The sequence below is a fragment of the Vipera ursinii genome, assembly GCF_947247035.1.
Source record: "Vipera ursinii genome assembly, chromosome: 15".
NCBI lineage: Eukaryota > Metazoa > Chordata > Lepidosauria > Squamata > Viperidae > Vipera > Vipera ursinii.
The window spans coordinates 3,903,932-3,923,501 of NC_139528.1; the positions used below are offsets into that span (position 1 = coordinate 3,903,932).

Consider the following 19,570-nt stretch of genomic DNA (forward strand, 5'->3'; position numbering starts at 1 on the left):
GACTGACCCAAAGTAAGCAAAATGGTTTTTTGTGCCTAAGGTAAGACTCCTGGCTTCTACAGTAGTCTGGTGTCTTCACTACCAGACCAAACTGATTCTAATTACAGCACATCATTCCTACCACTGTAATTTGTAGGACACGGTTAATGCCTTACATCAAAGGTGCAAAAAAGCAGGAGAATGAACGGTCGTCTTTTAGCATCAGCCATCAGCACTGCTGCTAAGTCTAAAAATCACGTGTTACTATTTTTTAAGGCAAGCCCAATGTGTCGTAACCACCTCTTTCCAAAATATTTGCTCTGTCACACACAGGATGTGGCAAATCTTAACATTTCATGTCCCATCTTCACAATATATCCCATTTTGTATAATGGGTGAAAGCTGCCTTTGCTGCACTGGACTGTTAAGGTGTTTATTTTAAAAACAAATATATTTGCAGCAACACTGAGATCTGCTAATATGTCCTACAGCAGATCAGCACTATCATTAACACTCATTAAATTTGCTTATTCACAACTAACTGGAAACACTGCAAAATGTGTCAAGTTTTTCCTATCCTATTACACAAAGACAAAACGCAGGATTATTTATAATTAGCAAACGTTTATTCAGATTGTCAACTGGTGTCTCTTCCCTCCTTTTGCAAATTTTGCATATAAAATTGTTTACTATCCATTTCAAGCAACACTTTGGTGAAAACAAGCAAAAATTAAAAGAAACATGGAAATAACATTTAAGGGCTTTTATTAATATCAAAGGAATTATTCAATGTTGTTATAATTATTCAAAGTGATTATAATTTATTAAAACATTCAGGAAAGCGAATTAAGGCAGGATTCTTCCTTAAGCAGTTCCAAGATAACATATTTCACAACAAAATTCACAACCATTATTCTATAGCCTTTTTTGCAACTTGTAAAAAAGCAGAAAATGATGCGATCTGTATGCTAAAACCAGGTTGGAGTTTATTTTTAGATTAATCTCATATGTCCCTTTAGCTATAAAGGTTTGAAAACATGGTTGATGCTACGTTGTGTGATAACAAACCCAAGTATAATTTAGCCACAAAACTGTCCTGAAAATAAACCTGATCAGTACTGCACTGATTCAGCCTATATACAAGCCATGATAGTTTACTTAAAATTGTTAACAAATCTAAGCAAACTATATTAACCTATTAATTAATGCTTTGCCAATATATAAAAGGTAAAGGTTTCCCCCGCACATGCGTGCTAGCCATTTCCGACTCTAGGGGCCGGTGCTCATCTCCGTTTCAAAGCCGAAGAGCCAGCGCTTGTCCGAGGACGTCTCCGTGGTCATGTGGCCGGCATGACTGGACGCCAAAGGCGCACGGAACGCTGTTACCTTCCCACCGGAGCGGTCCCTATTTTTCTACTTGCATTTTTACGTGCTTTCGAACTGCTAGGTTGGCAGAAGCTGGGACGGGTAACAGGCGCTCACTCTGCTACGCGGCACTCGGGATTCGACCCGCCAAACTGCCGACCTTCTGATCGACAGGCTCAGCGTCCTAACCCACCGAGCCACCGTGTCCCTTTGCCAATATATAGTGATGCATATATAGTGATCCAGGGATCACTAAAAGCGAACTATGAGCCCAATTTCACAATATTGCTTATTCACAATTAATTGGGAGCACCGCAAAATGTATGGGATTTTTCCATATTATCTCACGTTTATCGCTAATCTGCAGATTATTATCTTGCAGGTCAGCTCTATATGCTTTATATCTCTTTATCAGACGTTTACCTTTAATCTATTATCTCTGCCTAGAGCAGGGGGGGGGGTCTTCCAACTTTTATGACCTGTGGACTTCAACTCCCAGAATTCCTCAGCCAGGCGTGCCGAAAACGGCCCCTCCTTCCCTCCACGGCCAAAGCCGGAAGAAGATTAAACCGGAAGCGGCTCCAGCCGGCAAGCTAAGGAAACCGCCACTTCCGCTGAAAGGAGCTGCGGCTCCTCCGTTGGCCAATGCAGGTTCCATAGAGAGGCGCGGGCAGGTGTAGGACGTATTTCCGGCGAGGCAGGGAGGCGGGCCCGGCTACCCGTGGACCAAACAACCATAGAGTGCAACCGCTCTAGCCTCTAGCAAGCCTCTCCCTGCTTTATAGAATGCACCGCGCCTCGATTCCCAAAACGTGTCAAAAGTGGGGGGGGGGGGGTTCCGTAGCACACTTTTTCCAGACTTTTATATATGTTATATATTATATGGAACCAATTATTGCCCCTGACCTTCGTTCGTTTCACCGGGACCTAAAAACCTGGCTCTTTGAGCTATCAGGCCTTGACTGAGGGGTTTTAATGATTTTAAATATATGGGATTTTAATTCTTGGGGCCATATTTAACTTTATTTAATTTTAACTTAATTTTATACTGTATTGTTTTTAAATTTTGCCCTGTAAACCGCCCTGAGTCCTTCGGGAATAGGGCGGTATACAAATTGAATGAATGAATGAATGAATGAATTGAATTGAATTGAATTGAATAAATAAATAATAAAATAAATAAATAAATAAATTTGCTAATAGGCATCCAAACGATTTCTAGCAAGGAGGGTTGAAGATGGATCAAATCCCAGTCTTTTAATGCGCACAAATACACAGCTTGTTTCCTTTCTCGGGAAAAGGCAGGTATGGGTAGTCCTCGGCATACAACCAGTGGTGGGATTCAGCCGGCTCGCACCCCCTCGGCAGAATCCGCAGCTAATTTTTTTGTTGTTGTTGTCCAGTCCCAGGACGGACTTCCGGAAGCGGCATCCATGCAGAGAACCGGTGTGAATCCCACCACTGCTTACAACCGTTCTTTTTAGCGACTCCTTGAAGTACACTGGCACTCAGAAACGTGACACGTCCACTTTTCACACTTAACAACCGTCGCAGCATCCCCTGGGTCACGTGGTCAAAATGTGGACCCTTGGCAAACTGTGGACCCTTGGCAAAATGTGGACCCTTGGCAAACTGACTCAGATTTGACCACCACGGTCGCAGCGATTTCCCCCTCTCTGGTGGAGATAGACATAGCTCGACGGGACTTTTGGAAGAGTCTTATTTTTTATTTTATTTTATATATTTATTTGTATCCTGCCTTTGTTTTTTTTACAAATAATTTTTTTTACAAATAATTCCACAGCGGCAAACATCACCGTTCTCCTATTTCCACCACCAAGTAGGGTTGAAAGAGAGGGATTGGCCCCGAACCCACCCAGATGGCTTTCATGCCTAAGGCGGAACTAGAACTCACGGTCACCTGGTGATTGGCGCAAAGTCACCTGGCCGGCTTTCACGCCAAAGGTGGGACTAAGCTTTCTAGCCTTGTGCTTTTAACCACTAGACCCCAGGTTGGAAGAATCCCACTAGGTTTATACTCATCCATCAGTCATTCCATTAAAAAGACTGAACATCGTTAACTTGTGGGTGACGGGAATAAGCTATCAGACCCATAAATGCCCCTTTGCCAAGCCTTCTTAGCGACAGCCTGGCTGTGTCCACTCACTCTGTGTGCGTGTGTCTGTCTGTCTGTCTGTCTTTGAATGGAAGTCTCAGCAAAATGCTTTCAGATAATCAGATAACAGACATTTATTTCTGTTAACTGATCCCTATCTTTGGCTTTTATTGCTTGCCTCGTTTTTAAAGTGTTATCTCTTTCGCGAGGCTGTTCATCCCTTGCTGGGATGAGGCAATGTAATTAATAAAAGTATTCAGAGGCTGTGTTTAAAGAATAAAAAAGGGGGGGGGGTGAGCAGCCTGGGACAAGGTGCAAGATGGTGAAATGTTAGGTCTCGTTATTGGCAGGGAACAAGACAGGCCAAGCCTCAGAGGTACCAAGAACCTAGCCTTTTGTCGGCCAAGCAACGAAGCGGGACCCGTGGCAGATATATTTCAGCCATCTAGACAAAGGAAGCTGCCAGTGCAGAAGATAAGGCTACAGCTGTGTTTGCCTGATACATCTGCCCCTAGTGAAACTAATCATTGTTTATGCAATTAACCCAATTTCCTGGGCTCCCACCACACAGTGAGTCATTACCTAATCATAGGGCTGGCTTAGCCAATCGCCAGGCAAAAATCGGATTGGCTACTTGTCAACCTCTGCTTAGCTCAACATTTCTACTTTTAGCTTATTGAACATCTCAGGTAGCAAGAGCAGCCATGCTTTCTGAGCAACTCTACCAGAAATTAAAACTGTGTTTGGAGATAACCGATTGATTTAATTAGGCCCCTGCTCTCCACAACCGCATCACCTAAGCCAGGGGTAGGCAACCTCGGCTCTTTTATGACTCATGGACTTGCAACTCCCAGAATTCCTGAGCCAGTTGGAAGTCCATGAGTCATAAAAGAGCCGAGGTTGCCTACCCCTGACCTAAGCCAGTGTCTCTCAAACATAGCCCATTTGAAGAGGTGTGGACTTCAACTCCCAGAATTCCCTAGCCATCGGGCTTTAAGAGGGGTGGACTTCAACTCCCAAAATTCTCTAGCCAGCAATGGCTTGTAGCTCTTTTCCACAGCTAATGGAATGGCCACAGGTAGAAAAGAGAGATGCAATTTCCAGACCAAAACCAAAATTTTCCTCTTAAACTCTACTCACTGTTATAATCCTCAGTCGGCCAGAAATCCAACACGAAAAGAGGCTGCCCATTAATGAGACAGGAAAATATTTTAAAATACAAAAGCGTGACCAGTGACTACAGGAGGCACTTTTTAAAAAAAAAAATATTCTGAAAGAAAATGTTTAGCCACAACAAAAAGCTTATTTTCAACATACAAAAGGACCTCTTCCAAAAAAATGTTTTTTACTCATTTGCAGACTCAAATACCCATTTTTAACAGGATGACAAAAGAACGGAATTTGCGGTTCTTCATTTGGAGCTGTGACTTTTTATAAAGTGGCCCATAAGTGCTCAGACGGGAGAGAGAGAGAGAGAGAGAGAGAGAGGGAAAAAAAAACATCTCCAATTATGCAACACAGAAGATGTTCTATTATGCTTAGAAAAAGCAGAAGCACTCCAGCACTCTTAAAAGAGGCGCAAAATACATTACAGAGGGAGCTACGTTTGAGAACACATATACACTTGCAACCTGCTGGAGACCAAACAGAACGTTTATTTTGAAAACAGACAAAAAAAAGTGAATCTTTCCATTTAAAAATAAACCAGGTTGTTCCCTTTGATTCCAGCAAAAGCGACTGGCCTTTTTGAGTTATCTCAAAATTTGCTCCGCGGAACAAAAGTTCCCCAAAATGCAAAAAAAAAAAAGGAAAGAAATACCCACTAGATATACAAAGAAATACAACGGTATTATTTCAGCTTCAAATGGTAAAGTATTTTGCATGCCACACTCAACATGCTCACCCCCCCACCCCCTTTTTTTGAGGGAGAAATCCATCGATGGAAAATCTAAGGAAAATCAAGATGTGGGTAAACCAACGTCTCTTTGATGGGGCAATGTAATGCTTGCAGTTTTTAGCTCCAAAACCAATGACCATAGGGTCTCCTGAACAATAAGAACACACAACTCATAGTGAAATTGATTACTATTATTTTTTTGTGCTTGCACAATTGCTTCTACTGGGACTTTCGGACAACAAATCCACTCTTTGGAGTTGCTTCCAGTGCAGCTGGCCGAGAGGCAAGCAAGCAAGCAATCTGAGTTAAGTTTGAAGGTCCAGATTTGAGGACTTGATCGAGAGCAGGCTGCATGGAATGATCCATTCACGCCGATATTGTCCCCAAAGATCAAGGAGGGAAGTATAACCAGATGCACCATGTTACTTAGGATCTAAAAATCTGTGTGGATCCCTCTTCCTCCTTTAAGCCCACACAGCCAGAGTCTGATTTAGAGGGATACGTGTTGCAATTACTCAAAGAAAAAAAAAGTAAAAAGTGGGAAGCCGTCACAAAAGTAATGCCCAACCCGTCCCCCAGTGGCCTTGATCTGCTGTCCCAAAAGTCTATCCGTCATCCACTATTCTTCTCAACGGTTTTAGGCAGGAACCCCATACATTTCCCATGGAGAAAAAGAGAAAGAGAGAGAGAGTGGAGAGAGAGGGGGGAAGAGAGAAATAGTGGGAAAAGGAGAAATAAAAAGAAAGGGAGGAGAAAGAAAGAGAGAGAAAGTGGAGAGAGAGGGGAAGAGAGAAATAGTGGGAAAAGGAGAAATAAAAAGAAAGGGAAGAGAGAGAGAGAGGGAGAGAGTGGAGAGAGAGGGGGAAGAGAAATAGTGGGAAAAGGAGAAATAGAAAGGGAGGAGAAAGAAAGAGAAAGAGAGAGAGAGAGAGTGGAGAGAGAGGGGGAAGAGAGAAATAGTGGGAAAAGGAGAAATAAAAAGGGGAGAGAGAAAGAGAGAGAGAAAGAGAGAGAGAGACAGACAGACAGACAGAGAGAGAAAACCTTGCAGAGTCCCACTTCGGTTTGAGGCTGCAGGTAAGCGAGGCCAGGCCTAAAAGGTGCGACTCGGCTTCGATTTCAAGGACCTCCGACAGGGAGGGAAATCTCGCATCCCGGCACCCAGGATGTAACGCAGGAGTCCTGTCCCTCTTGACTCAGGAGTGCAGCCAGAACTGAGACAAGGTCACGAGAAGCCACGAGGAAGCCAGGCCTACCTGGAGAGTGGCGGATTTTTTTTTTCCGGGCAGCCACGGAGCCCCTCAGTGGCAACAGCCCACGCACTGAGAGCCCAAATGAGCCTGCTGGCCCTCCCCAAATTTTGTTCTTCGGCTGAGAATTTCGTAAGAGGAGTCTTCCCCGCAGCAGCCAGACATGCTCGGTGAGGTATCGTCTATTTCAAATCTAAAAGGTCAGGACAATTAAAAAAAAAACAAAAAAATAAGCAGGATTCTTCCAGCTGGTGTTTTATCAACAGGAGTCGGATCGTTATCTGGGGGAATGGTCTAGTTCCGTGGTGGCGAACCTATGGGACGCGTGCCACAGGTGGCACGCAGAGCCCTCTCTGTGGGCACGTGCGTCGTCGCCCCAGTCCTAGGCCTTCAGCTGGGTTTTATAAAACCTTTTCGCTCTAGGCCTCCGCCGCCATGTGCAAAAAAAAAAAAAAAAAAAAGTTCAATCAATCAATCAAACTTCAACTTCTCACGGGGAAAAAAAAAGTTCTCGCAAAGTTGGAATCGATTGATTGAACTTTTTAGTCCCACCCAGTCTGCCGTTAACACCGCAGCCGCGCCCACCCAATGGGCCACGCCCAAGCAATTGGCCACCCCCACCCAACTGGACTCCCCCACCCAATGGGCCACGCCCACCCGGCACCCGACGATACCTAAGTGGGTTTTGGGTTGCAGTTTGGGCACTCGGTCTCTCAAAGGTTCGCCATCACTGGCCTAGTTGTTGGCCAAAGTCATTTTAACGGGGTGCGCGCTCTAATCTTAAGCAAAGAGCCGATGCCCTAGAAAGGTATTTTGTTTAAAAACCCCGTTATCCAGCCACCCTCTTCTTCTTTCTGCCTCGCAGAGAGAGAATGATGAAACTTTTGACTTACTGCAAAGCTTCTCTGAAGAACTGGTTGGCCCCGTGGTTATGTTTGAAGACCGTTAGCATGACTTTCTTCATCTGTGTGCTAACGAAAAGTCAGGGAGAGCCAAACTCAGAATGGGTTGGGAGAAAAACAGGAAGGGGAAAGAGAAAAAAAAAACGAGAGAGAAAAAAAATTCAGCAGAGTTGCTAAGAAGCTCCATCTTTTGAACTGATGCCTAGCTCTACACCAGACATGTCAAACTCGCGACGTCATGTGACATCGCGCGACGTATCGGAACTTTTTCCCCATTGCCGGCAACGGGGTGGGCGCAGTTTCTTCATGACGCGTCCGGCCCGTGGGCCGGCAGTTTGACACCCCTGCTCTACACAAAAGGAGAAATTAAACGCACTTCAGTGTGTTTAGCCAAGAACGACCCTATTCTCCTTCCACGTGGCACGTGAAGCCTTATTGCCACTGAATTTTAATTCCCACAGCGCTGTACATCTCAGCAAATCTAATCCAGTACCAAGTCGCTTAAGCAGAAGCCGAAGACTGTTTTAAAATCCAAGCATTTTGAAGGCCCCAATACGAAACCAGCAACAAAACTTTTGTGCTAAAGGCCGCATCCATGCGTGGGGAGTGATTGTGTTCTGATATGTCTGCCCTGTGTTAGCGTGCTTGGTTCTGCTTGTGGATGGTGGCTCGTAGTCCTTATGACTGCAGGACGGTAAAAAAAAATGCAGTACTGTACTTCCTCATCAGTACATCAATCGTGGAGATGTTGGTTTAGTCAAGAATAAATGAGAAATATATTGAGCCCGCCCCTGGCTATGTTAATAACTGGAACATTCAGAATTGGGATTATCAGTTCCTAATGTTGAGAGTTGAGTTTCGTTAAACATCAATAAAGTTTGCCCCAGTGGGATTGGCAGTGCAGTGCCTCAGCAGCTAAGACGCTGGGCTTGCCAGCTGGAAAGCCAGCAGCCCAGGTTTGAGACCTGGCGCCATGCGACGGGCTAAGCTGCCGTCCTCGCTTCAGCTCCTGCCAACCTAGCAGCTTGAAAGCATGCAAACGCGAGTTGATAAATAGGTACCACTTCAGTGGGAAAGTCAGAGCGCTCCGTGACACCATGCTGGCCACATGACCACAGGAAAATGTCTTCGGACAGCGCCGGCTCGTTATAATAAGTCGGCCACGACTAGCGGAGTAAAATCCGCAGGGACTCCTCCAAGTGAGATCAATTTCTAGCTCAGGAATTATGGGGCAGCACAGCCTTACCTGTTTGCCACAAGCTGCAGGATCTGAATGAGAAACTTGCCCAGCCCTCTCCTTCTTGCTCTGCTCTCCAGCTGTATTTCGTAGCTAGAAGTAAGAAAAGAGAGAAATAAGTAGGCAAATACCAATGTCCCGGCAGAGTCATCAACCATCCTTTTGTTTTACAACCAAAACATTTTTGTTTTCATTCGACGCCAGTGCCTGCAACCGTTTAACCACCAAATAAATATTGAAAGCTTGCTGGGGTGTGTGTGTGTGGTTCAGAAGACTGACTGGGAAGGAAAATAACTAATGGAGGGCACCCAGTTGGCTTCCCTTGCTGTCAAAACTCTTTCCTGGTAAGCAGCCTTGCCAATTCCGCTAAGGATATAGATATTCCTGAATTTATGACTGCAGTTTGGAGTGGAAACCATTGAGGGCACCCAGAGTGTGTTGTAAAGCCTTAGGGGGGGCAGTAGATGGAGTCTCAACGCTATTGCTATTCCGCTCTCGTCTCATCAGACCTTCCCGCCTGATGAAGCTGGCAATCCAGTCGCCGAAAGCCCTACCAATAGAGAACTTCCTCTCCATATTCGACATCAAAGCGGAAATGCGAGAACGCCACCGGAAGGGAGCCGTTTTCCAAAGCGATTAAGTACCAAGCCCGGTCGTCGGTCATTTCGTCCCGTTTTTCCCGGTCCTTCCACCCCCACTCGCTCTGCTCATACCTTTGGAGGAGGACAAAGGGGGGGGGGAAGAAAGAGAGAGAGAAATGAGAATGTCCTTCAGGGCAGGATCAACCACCTTCTGTCCAGGGAAGTTGGGGAAATCCTTCCATAATGATCCTTTCCCAGAAAGGTCTGGTTCTCAATATAGTCCCTGCCGGTAACCCTTGACTGACAATCGTTCCGTTTACTGACCGTTCCAAGCTACAACGCTGAAAAACGACTTACAGCTGATCCTTGCACAGGTAGCCCTCGGCTTACAGCCCAAAATTTCTGTCGCTAAGCGAGACCAGCCGTTAAGCGAGCTTCGTGCCAGTGTACAACTTTTATTGCCTCGGCGGTTACGTGAGCCAATATATAACGGTTAAATTAGGGACACGGTTGCAAAGCGAATCGGGCTTCCCCGTTGAAGGTGGCAAAAAGGGGATCACGTGAGCCCCGGGGACGTCGCGACCGTCGTAAATACGGGTCAGTCACCAATTTTGATCACGTGACCGCGGGGGGATGCGGCAAGGGTCGTAAGTGTGAAAAAAGAGTCCAAAAGTCACTCTTTTTCAGCGCCGTTGTAACTCAGAACGGTCACTAAGCAGAGCGTTGCAAGTGAAGGGCCACCCGTGCTTTTGAGCATTTTTTTTTCCTCCCTCTTGCGAACCGAATATTTTGGCTCCTGAAGCAGAGAGGGTGGGAGCGAACCAGCTTTTGCTCAGACCACAATTGTTGGGTCGTGGCTACCCACCGGCCTCCCATTATCCCTGGGTATTTTTAGGGCCTTACAAAGTCTGCATGTTCTTTTTAGTCAGCTCAAAGGCCCAGTCAAGAGTCACTGGCTCCAAACTGGAGACGCGTTTGCACTCGATGGAAACGTTCAGTCTGCAACGAAAGAGCGAAAGGAAGGAAAGAAAAGAAAAAAAAAACAACACAAGACATAATCAGGATTATTTAGTAATTAGGGGGTGGGGGGGTTTATCATTTTTTTTCATTTATATTGGGGGTTTTTTAATTTTATTTTTTAAAAAAAAACATAGTTTTTTTTTATTGTTTGCGTGCCCCCTCTAAGAGCCGCTGTGAGAGCGAGCAGCGGCCGTCTAAATTTTCGACATGAATAAATATAAAAATAAATAAATAAATGATTCGTGGAAACGGAAGCATTGCGACGTAAAATCCGGGGATGGCGTGGACGGGAGAGGCCGAGCAGCCGGGAGCGGGACAAGGGCGACGCTTTGCGATTATAAATCGCCGAGGGAGAGGTCCGGGTTCGAATCTCTCACCTCCCCCCAAAAAAAAAAAAAAAAAGGACGTTGGGCTTTTTACTGACCCGTTTCTGTCGTATTTCTTGAACACGGGAAAAGCTTCTAAGGGGTCTCCCAGCTGTACAAAAAAAGAAAGAAAGGCATTAGGCCAGGGGTAGGCAACCTTGGCTCTTTTATGACTCATGGACTTCATCTCCCAGAATTCCTGAGCCAGCCATGCTGGCTCAGGAATTCTGGGAGTTGAAGTCCACGAGTCATAAAAGAGCCAAAGTTGCCTACCCTTGCATTAGGCAAACTAAAAAGATGATGTCGGAAGAGCCATCAGACCCTTGTCCTATACTTGGGGCTGCCACAAGGAAGAGGTGGGTCTTCTGCAAGCCATCTCAATTCAAAACAAGAACCAACAGATGGAAAACTAATCAAGGAGAGATCTAGCCGGGAAACAAGCAGAGATTTCCCGACAATGAGAACGATTAATCTGTGGAATGGCTTGTTTCCAGAAGTTGTGGAAACCTATAAGGGAAGGTTCCCCCCCCCCCCAACTATGTGCATTTGTAAATTATGCAATTCTTGGAGTAAAGCCGTTCAGTTAAGTTTCAGGAATCAGAAATTGAGTTTCCTTTCTAATCGCTACATCGAGGGTGCCCAACCTTGGGCAACTTTCAGACTTGTGGACCTCAACTCCCGGAATTCCCCAGCTAGCTATGGGATTCTGGGAGTTGCAAGTCCACAAGTCTTACAAGCTGCCAAGGTTGGACACCTCTGCACAGATTTTAACTGGACTAATTTGGTTTTACACATGGTGTTTATTTTTTTTCACAGCCGCAAGGGTGTTGGGAGAAGCTGAAAGATAAAGACATAGCTGGCATCATAAAGTAATAAAGAAGTGAAATAAAAAGTGGGGGGAACTCACTTTATTTGCTGCTTCAACCTTGGCACAGACAGCATCCATGGCTGCCCGCTCCTCCAATCGTTTCTGCTTCTTCTCCTTCCCTTTGCTGGACTTCCTCTGCAACCAGGAGGGTTGAAATGCTAAGACACAACAACACAAACAGAACTGAACAGTTCCCCATCTATTAAGACTTCTTCCACAGTACAGGCAGTCCTCGACTTACGACCGAGCAAAGTGAGAGAGTTAAGTGAATATTGCCCACTTTAAGATCTTTCTTGCCACAGTCCTTAAGTGAATCGCTGCAGTTGTGAAATTAGTAACACGGTTGTTAAGTGAATCTGGCTTCCCCAATGGACTTGGCTTGTCAGGTCACAAAAGGGGAACACGGGACTCCGCAACCTCTTTAAGTTAAATGCCAGTTGCCAAGCGCCTGAATTTGATCATGTGATCACGGGGAGGTGGCGCTAGTTTGAAAAACGGTCCTAAGTCCCTTTTTCCAGTGCCGTTGTAACTCTGAACGGTCAATAAATGACCTGTTGTAATTTAACCACTTCCTGTAGGCTACACTTTCTACAAGGCCTGCAATATAGGTGGTCCTCAAGTTACAACCATACGTTTAACGACCGCTTGGTGTTACATTGCTGAAAGAGAGACTTATCTCCAACGCTTCCACTTACGACCGTCGCAGTATTCCTGCAGTCGCATGGTTAAAATAAAATAAAATAAATATAAAATAGAGGACCTTGACCATCCTGTGGATTCTGCTAGACTAAAGTGAGTTGTCAATCAAAAGCTTCTCTCTATTGAAGAAACGAAGAATATTAAAACATCCCCGATTAAACAATGGCCCCGTTTTATAAGTTAATCTCAATTTTAACTGGGGTTTTATTTATGCAGGGACAAATATATTTTTTTTAAAATTTGTTTTTAACTTTTGTATCTTGGTTTTTTAATCACCCTGTAAACCGCCCTGAGTCCTTCGGGAAAGGGCGGTATATAAATGTAATAATAATAATAATAATAATAATAATAATAATAATAATAATAATAATAATGATGATGATGTGGATCGAGCCAATTAAAATGTGGAGGGTTTTGTTTTTAATTCTCTTCTTAAGACTGTGAATAAAGAAGTGAATGCTTCAAACTGTACTTCCTAATGCAGCATCGCTTTGGCAAAGCACTGCTGAAGGATTATGCCCTGGGATCTTCCAGCTTGTGGTTATCTGAAACACTTTTATACTGTTCTGGTTTTTTTTTGTTTGTTTTTAATCCAGAGACAGCTCCTCGGAAATTCGAAATGTGCGTGGGGCAGCTTTTCAGAACAAGGAAGAAAATCAAAGAGGAATCTGGGCCTCTCACAGCTTCGTTCCTATAACTTTTTTCCCCCTGGCTTCTACCTCTACAAGCCCGTAGAAATGTGCCTTGGAAATGCTTTTTTTTTGTTTGGTTAAAATAATTTTAAAAAAAACTTCTGCCGGGCTGATGAGTCAGCAGCTGTGATGATTTCAAGACAGAAAGGGTACAGAGAAGAGCAACAAAGATGATTGGGGGACTGGAGGCTAAAACATAGAGGGAACGGTTGCTGGAATTGGGTATGTCTAGTTTAATGAAGAGAAGGGTGAGGGGTGACATGATAGCAGCCTTCCAATCTCTCATGGGCTGCCCCAAAGAAGAGGGAGTCAAGTTATTCTCCAAAGCGCCCAAAGGCAGGACAAGAAGCAACGGATGGAAACTAGTCAAGGAGAGAAGCAACCTGGAACTAAGGAGAAACTTCCTGACAGTGAGAACAATTAACCAGTGGAACTCCTTGCCTCCAGAAGCGGTGAATGCTCCAACACTGGACGTTTTTAAGAAGAGACTGGCCAGCCATTTGTCTGAAATGGTATAGGGTTTCCCGCATGAGCAGGGAGTTGGACTAGATGACCTCCAAGGTCCCTTCCAACTTATTATTATTATTATTATTATTATTATTATTATTATTATTATTATTATTATTATTTATTATAGAAGCATATGTTTAACCTCCCTATAACCCTTTACATCCCTCAAAAGTTCAAGTAAGGGCACTTTTCACAATTCACTGCGTGCGCTTGGCTAGGAAGCCCCTTCAGAAAGTGAGACCAGAGTTGGCAGATATTGTGTGGAGGCTCTATATCCACTTCTATACAGGGAGTCCTCGACTTACGACCACAACGGAGCCCAAAATTTCCGTGGAGTGAGACATTTATTAAATGACTTCGGGCCCGTTTTATGACTGTTCTCACCAGAGTTGCTATGTGAATCGTTGCAAGGGGTTGAGCTAGAAGACCTCCAAGGTCCCTTCCAACTCTATTCAGTTGTTAAGTTAGTGAAGGGAATCTGGCTTCCCCATCAACTTTGCTGGTCTGAAGGTCGCAAAAGGGGACACGGCAGCGGTCATAAATATGAATCAGTTGCCGGGTATCTGAAATTGGATCATGTGACGCTGCAAATGTTAGAACTGTGAAAAACGGCCGTAAGTCACCTTTTTCAGAGCCATTGTAACTCTGAGCGATCACTAAATGAATTGTTGTTAAGTTTAGGACTACCTGTGCACACTATATCGTACAGGTAGTCCTCAACTTACGACTGTTTGTTTAGTGACCGTCTGAAGTTACAACAGCCCTGAAAAAAAAAGTAACTTCCCAGCCGACCTCCGACAAGCAAAGCAACAGGGGAAGCCAGATCCGTTTAACGGCTGGGTGATTCGCTTAATTACTGTTGTGGTTTGCCTAACCACCATATCAAAGGAGGTCGTAAAATCAGGCGTAACTCATTTAACAACCACCCTGCTTAGCCAGAGAAACTCTGGTCCTGACGGGGTTTGTAAGTTGAGGACCGAGATGCACAATTTGGGTCACAACGCAAGCCTGAAAAAGTAGGAGGGGGATACTGAAGTGAGAAGTGGTATCACCAAGTCATTCAGAGGCAGCAACTGGACAACTGTCAAGTGGCAACTGTCACATTTGCTGTGTGTCATTCAGTAAGAACTGTGTGTCACTGACATCTGTGCGATAATGCACCAATGGAAGGTGATACAATAAAGGAAATTGCCAAATGTGGTTGGCAAGTTAAAGTGTAATTTTCAAGAAACTCCCCCTAGGCCTGAAGAGAAACATTTTCAATCAGTGTGTGCTACCTGCTCTAACGTATGCCAGTGAAACACGGACACGAACCTCACACTCAATACAAAAGTTATGAGTGGTGCAAAGAGCCATGGAAGATACATGCTCGGCCTTACAAGACAAGATAGAAAGACCCACACATGGACAAGGGAACAAACAAAAGTATACGTTGCCTTCAAGAGAGTTGGAGAAGGGAAATGGAAAAGGGCTGGTCACACGGCAAGGAGAATTGATGGCTGGTGGATCAAAGCGGTCACAGAACGGATCCCGTTTGATTAAAAGTCTCCACGAAAGAGACCCATAACAAGATGGAGTGACAACATCGGCAAGTATGGCGGGCCCAATTGGCAAAGGAAAGCCCAGGACTGTTTGGGTTGGAAACCTGCAGAAGAAGCCTTCATCCTGCAGTGGATAAGATAATGGCTAAAGTGATGATGATGGATGCGTCAGTTTAAATCTAGCATCTATAAAATCAATTTTGACTTTCTTAAAAAAAAAAGGTTCTGACTCTTAACGTGAAACTTATCCTTCTAAAATGTGGTTTTGCATTCCAGAGATTAAATGCTTCCAAGCGACTCAACCAAACCTAACAAAGGCCTCTCCCATCGGCAAGCTAGAAACACAAACATTTCACCTGCAGCAATTAAGGTATATTGATACCTTTTCAAATCTTACTGCTGTATGAGCCATCTGGATCCAGAAAGTATACAACGATAACAAACAGATGGAAGCAGTGCCCTAATTCAAAAAGACACCTGGCCCATTTGCAAAGATCTTTCAGTGTCTACAGGGATGAAATAGAAACTAGCAATGAAAAATGTGTGTGTGTGTGTGTAGGTATATACATGTATATTTATATGTATTTGTGTGTGTGTATATATGTATGTGTATGTATATATATACTATATATATATATACATGTATATTTATATTTGTGTATAATATAAGTTCTCTGGCCCAGGCTGAGAATTAATCTTAATTTTAACTGGGGTTTTATTTATGCAGGGACAAATATACTTTTTTTAAATTTGTTTTTAACTTTTGTATCTTGGTTTTTTTAATCACCCTGTAAACCGCCCTGAGTCCTTCGGGAAAGGGCGGTATATAAATGTAATAAAATAAATAAATAAATGTATATATATGTAATCTATATATGTGTATGTGTATGTATATATACATGTATATTTATATGTATTTGTGTATGTATGTGTGTATATATATGTATATACATGTATATTTATAAGTATTTATGTGTGTGTGTATAGATATATAGTGTGTATGTACGTATCTATACATATGTATATGTGTGTATCTATATACATGTATATTTGTGCGTGTGTATGTGTATAATTAAAACCTCCAATATCCTCTTTTCATGACCATCCCTTCCAGCCCACCCCATACCAATCCTTTGACTTTGGGATATGCCCCCTTTGGCTGTGGAGGATGGGAACTGTAGTCTAGCACCACCTGGAAGCCAGGGAGTGGGAGAAGTCACTCCAAAAACTTTAAACGGGGTTTCCCCCCCCCACTCTCAAACTCTGCTGAATATTTAAAAGGTAAGAAGAACCCCCCCCCACGCACACACACACACACACACACACACACTTCCAACCCCAAAGGAAACGGGGTCCTGTGCACGAGGTGGGCAGCCACCTAAACCAGCATAATAAATGCAAGACACGCGTTTCTTCTGCTGCTGTTTATACGTTAGTTGTTTCCCCCCACCCCATCCATCCATCTTTTTTTTTCCTGGATTGACACACTGAAACCCTTTCCCTAAACCCCCCCCCACCCCCAGTTTTTCGTTTTCTTTCCCCCAGCCCCCCTCCCCAATTGATAGCCTGGGCCTCCATCCTTTCAAGGCCCCAGGCCAGGCTTCTCGACCCCATTCCCTGCAAAACAAGCCCCCCCCTCAATACTGACCCCTCTCAAGCCCCTCACCGTTACTCTGAGCTCCCCCCTCCCCACATTTCTGTCCCCCTCGCCATTCCTCCCCCTTCTCCGGCTCCAACCCTGCCCTCTCCCTCTCTCGCCCCCCCCTTACCCCCATGGTGATGGCGACCGCGAGCCCCCCACAGCCTCCCCAATGATGCGTGACCCGAGAGGGCTACGAAACTACTGCGCCTGCGCAAAGACAACCTCCCCCCCCCCACGCCACGGGCGGGATAGAACCCCTGACGCGACGGCGTAGGAGGCGGGCGCAAGGCCGCCCGCGCCTGCGCAACGCGGCGGAAGGGCAAAGGAGAGGGCGGAAGGAGCAGGCGGCGCCTCGCCTTAGACGCGTGCGCGGAGGAGAAGCGGGGGGGGGGCGGGGAAAAGAAAGGCGAAAAGAGCGGGAAAGCGCGGAGGGTTAGCCCGAACGCGGACAGGTAGAGGAGCGGAGGCGCGCCTGCGCGCTCGTGTTCTTGGCCTCGTTCCGCCCCCTTTTTTTTTTTTCCTAAACCCCGCCCTTTAACTCTAGTTCCGCCGGCGGGAGGGGGGCGGGAAATTGAATTTCTTAGCCGCTGATTGGCTAGAGCGAAGAAAGAAAAAAAGATGGCATTTTTTAACCTTTTTTTTAACCTTTTTCACCTATTAATTCAACATTGATTAATAAGGGCGGTATATAAATGTAATAAAATAATAAATAAATAAATAAATAAAAATAAAATAATATGAATGAAAGACTTCCTCAATAAATAAATAAATAAACTAAATAAATAAATAATAATAAAAACAAATAAATGAACGAAATAAAATAAAGTAAAATAAATACTACTTGGCTTATTTAACCACACTTGTGTCTTCCTTCCCTCATTTTTTCCCCCCTTGCCCTTCTCTATGGGTAAGGTAACTCCTTCCTTCCGCTCCCTTTAAATCTTTAAATCTCTGTTTTTAAATTCCCAAATTAAATAAGTGCTGCCTCCCCCCCTCCAAAAAAAAAAAATCTGGACAAACTAATTAAGGCAAATTTTAGGAATGTACTACCGTTATCCTTTGTGCCCTTATAAAGCTTCTGAAAGGGACGTTAATCAAAGAAACATCCTTTTTTCCCCCAAGATGGAAAGCTTCTTCAAAAGCCTTTCCTTTGCAACCCCTCCCACTTCCCAAAAAAAAAAATCTGATTTTTTTTTAAATGGAAGAATAAGACTGGAGTGCTCAATTTCCTTCCAATGCCTTCTGGAATAAGATAAATGATAAGAAGATAAGAGAGGAATCTAAAGCAGGCACCAGAGGGAGCTCGTGTTGAAGATTATTTCCCCCCCCCCCAAAAAAATTTAAAAATAAAAACCAACTAGTAGAAAACCTTTAAGGGTTGACTCCTTCCTGCCTTCCCTCCCTGCCGGGGTGGGGGGAAGGCTGGGATGGCAGACCCTGAATTAAAAGGGCAGATGGCCCAGGCTGGGCTCTGCGTTAAGGGTGGCAGCCACCTCCCAGAAATGGCAGTTTGCCCACCCCCGGGGTGTTTTTTACAGGGTGCTATGCCTCTGCAAAAGACTCAAATAAAGGTAGTCCTCGACTTACAACTGTTCATTTAGTGGCCGTTCGAAGTTGAAAAATGTGACTTATCCCCATGGTCATCCTTCCTCCCTCCCTTCCTTCCTCCTTCCCCTTCATCCACACTCCTTTCTTCCCTTCTTCCATCCTCCCCCCTTCTTCCCTTCCATCCACACTCCTCCCTTCCTTCCTTCCCTCCCTTCTTCCTCCCTCCCTCCCTCCCTCTTCCCCTCCATCCACTCCTTCCTTCCCTTCTTCCTCCCTTCCATCCATTCCTCCCTTCCCTCTCTCCGTTCTTCCTCCCTTCCTCCCTCCCTTCTTCCCTTCCATCCACTCCTTCCTTCCTCCCTCCCTCCCTTCTTCCCCTCCATCCACACTCCTTCCTTCCCTTCTTCCTCCCTTCCTCCCTCATTTCCTTCCTTCCTTCCCACTCCCGCTTTCTCCCTCCGTCCCTCTCTTCTTTTCTTCCTCCCCACCCCCACTTTGCACAAATAGCTAAGCGTGGCTAGTTTTAACCAACCAAGCTAATGCCTTAGCATCCGTGGTGGGATTCAGCCAGTTCCCACCAGTTTGGCACAACCGGTAGCTAATATTTTGTTGCCCAGGCACAGAATGGACTTCCGGAAGCGGCATCCAAACAGAAAAAACCGGTTATTCACATATTTGAATTCCACCACTGCTTAGCAGGCTGGTGGAGCCAGCCTCTTTGAGTATTGTTAGGATGCAAAAAACACGGGTACGAATCCCCAAACACGAGTCTGTTCTGTAACCGAGGGAGCCATAACAGCCCAGACCAAATTTTCCCTTCGCTCCTTAGAGGGCCCACCCCAACCAATGCCTTTCTATTGGTAGCAAAGCAACAGAGACTCTGACATTTCTAACCGCTCTAGGTAGCAGAGATGGATGGAGAAATCTCAGTTTATCTCTCTGTTCTGGAGCCACCTACGAATATTGAGAAAGACGGAAAGAAAGAGGGGTGGGGGGGAAAACAGGAACAAATTATGGAGGATGGGGATAAACTTGGAAGAGCTAAAAGAACACGCTGGGAACAAATCTTCATGGATTTTTTTTTTAAAAAAAATCTGCCTAGGTGGTCACTGGGAGTTAAGAACACCTTGATAGCAGATAATCAAAACACACACACACACACACACACACACACCCCTGTGCATCCATGTTAGGCTGCAGTCGCCCAATCAAACCTGCTCCAAAGGAGAAACTGAGGCAGAGAGAAAAGCAGCAAGAGATCAAAGCTAAAGGAATTCAGCTTATGCAGAGAGCCCATTTCAAACAAGCAATTAAAAAAACACCTTTTTTTCCTACTCCTAAGCACTCTACCAAGCTCT

At 44.8% G+C, this 19,570-nt stretch overlaps 1 protein-coding gene across 1 annotated transcript; it reads right to left on the minus strand.

Annotated features, from left to right (window-relative positions):
- Window positions 1-5,095: 5,095 nt before the first annotated feature.
- On the minus strand, window positions 5,096-16,826 carry NAA40 (N-alpha-acetyltransferase 40, NatD catalytic subunit). Its single transcript, XM_083374810.1, has 8 exons — window positions 16,792-16,826; window positions 11,620-11,738; window positions 10,772-10,824; window positions 10,231-10,326; window positions 9,301-9,459; window positions 8,756-8,839; window positions 7,501-7,578; window positions 5,096-6,800 (listed from the first exon to the last, which is right to left on the minus strand). Exons 2-8 carry the CDS (start codon window positions 11,656-11,658, stop codon window positions 6,659-6,661), a joined length of 651 nt encoding a protein of 216 aa, XP_083230936.1. The 5' UTR covers window positions 11,659-11,738; window positions 16,792-16,826; the 3' UTR covers window positions 5,096-6,658.
- Between the last annotated feature and the right edge of the window lie 2,744 nt (window positions 16,827-19,570).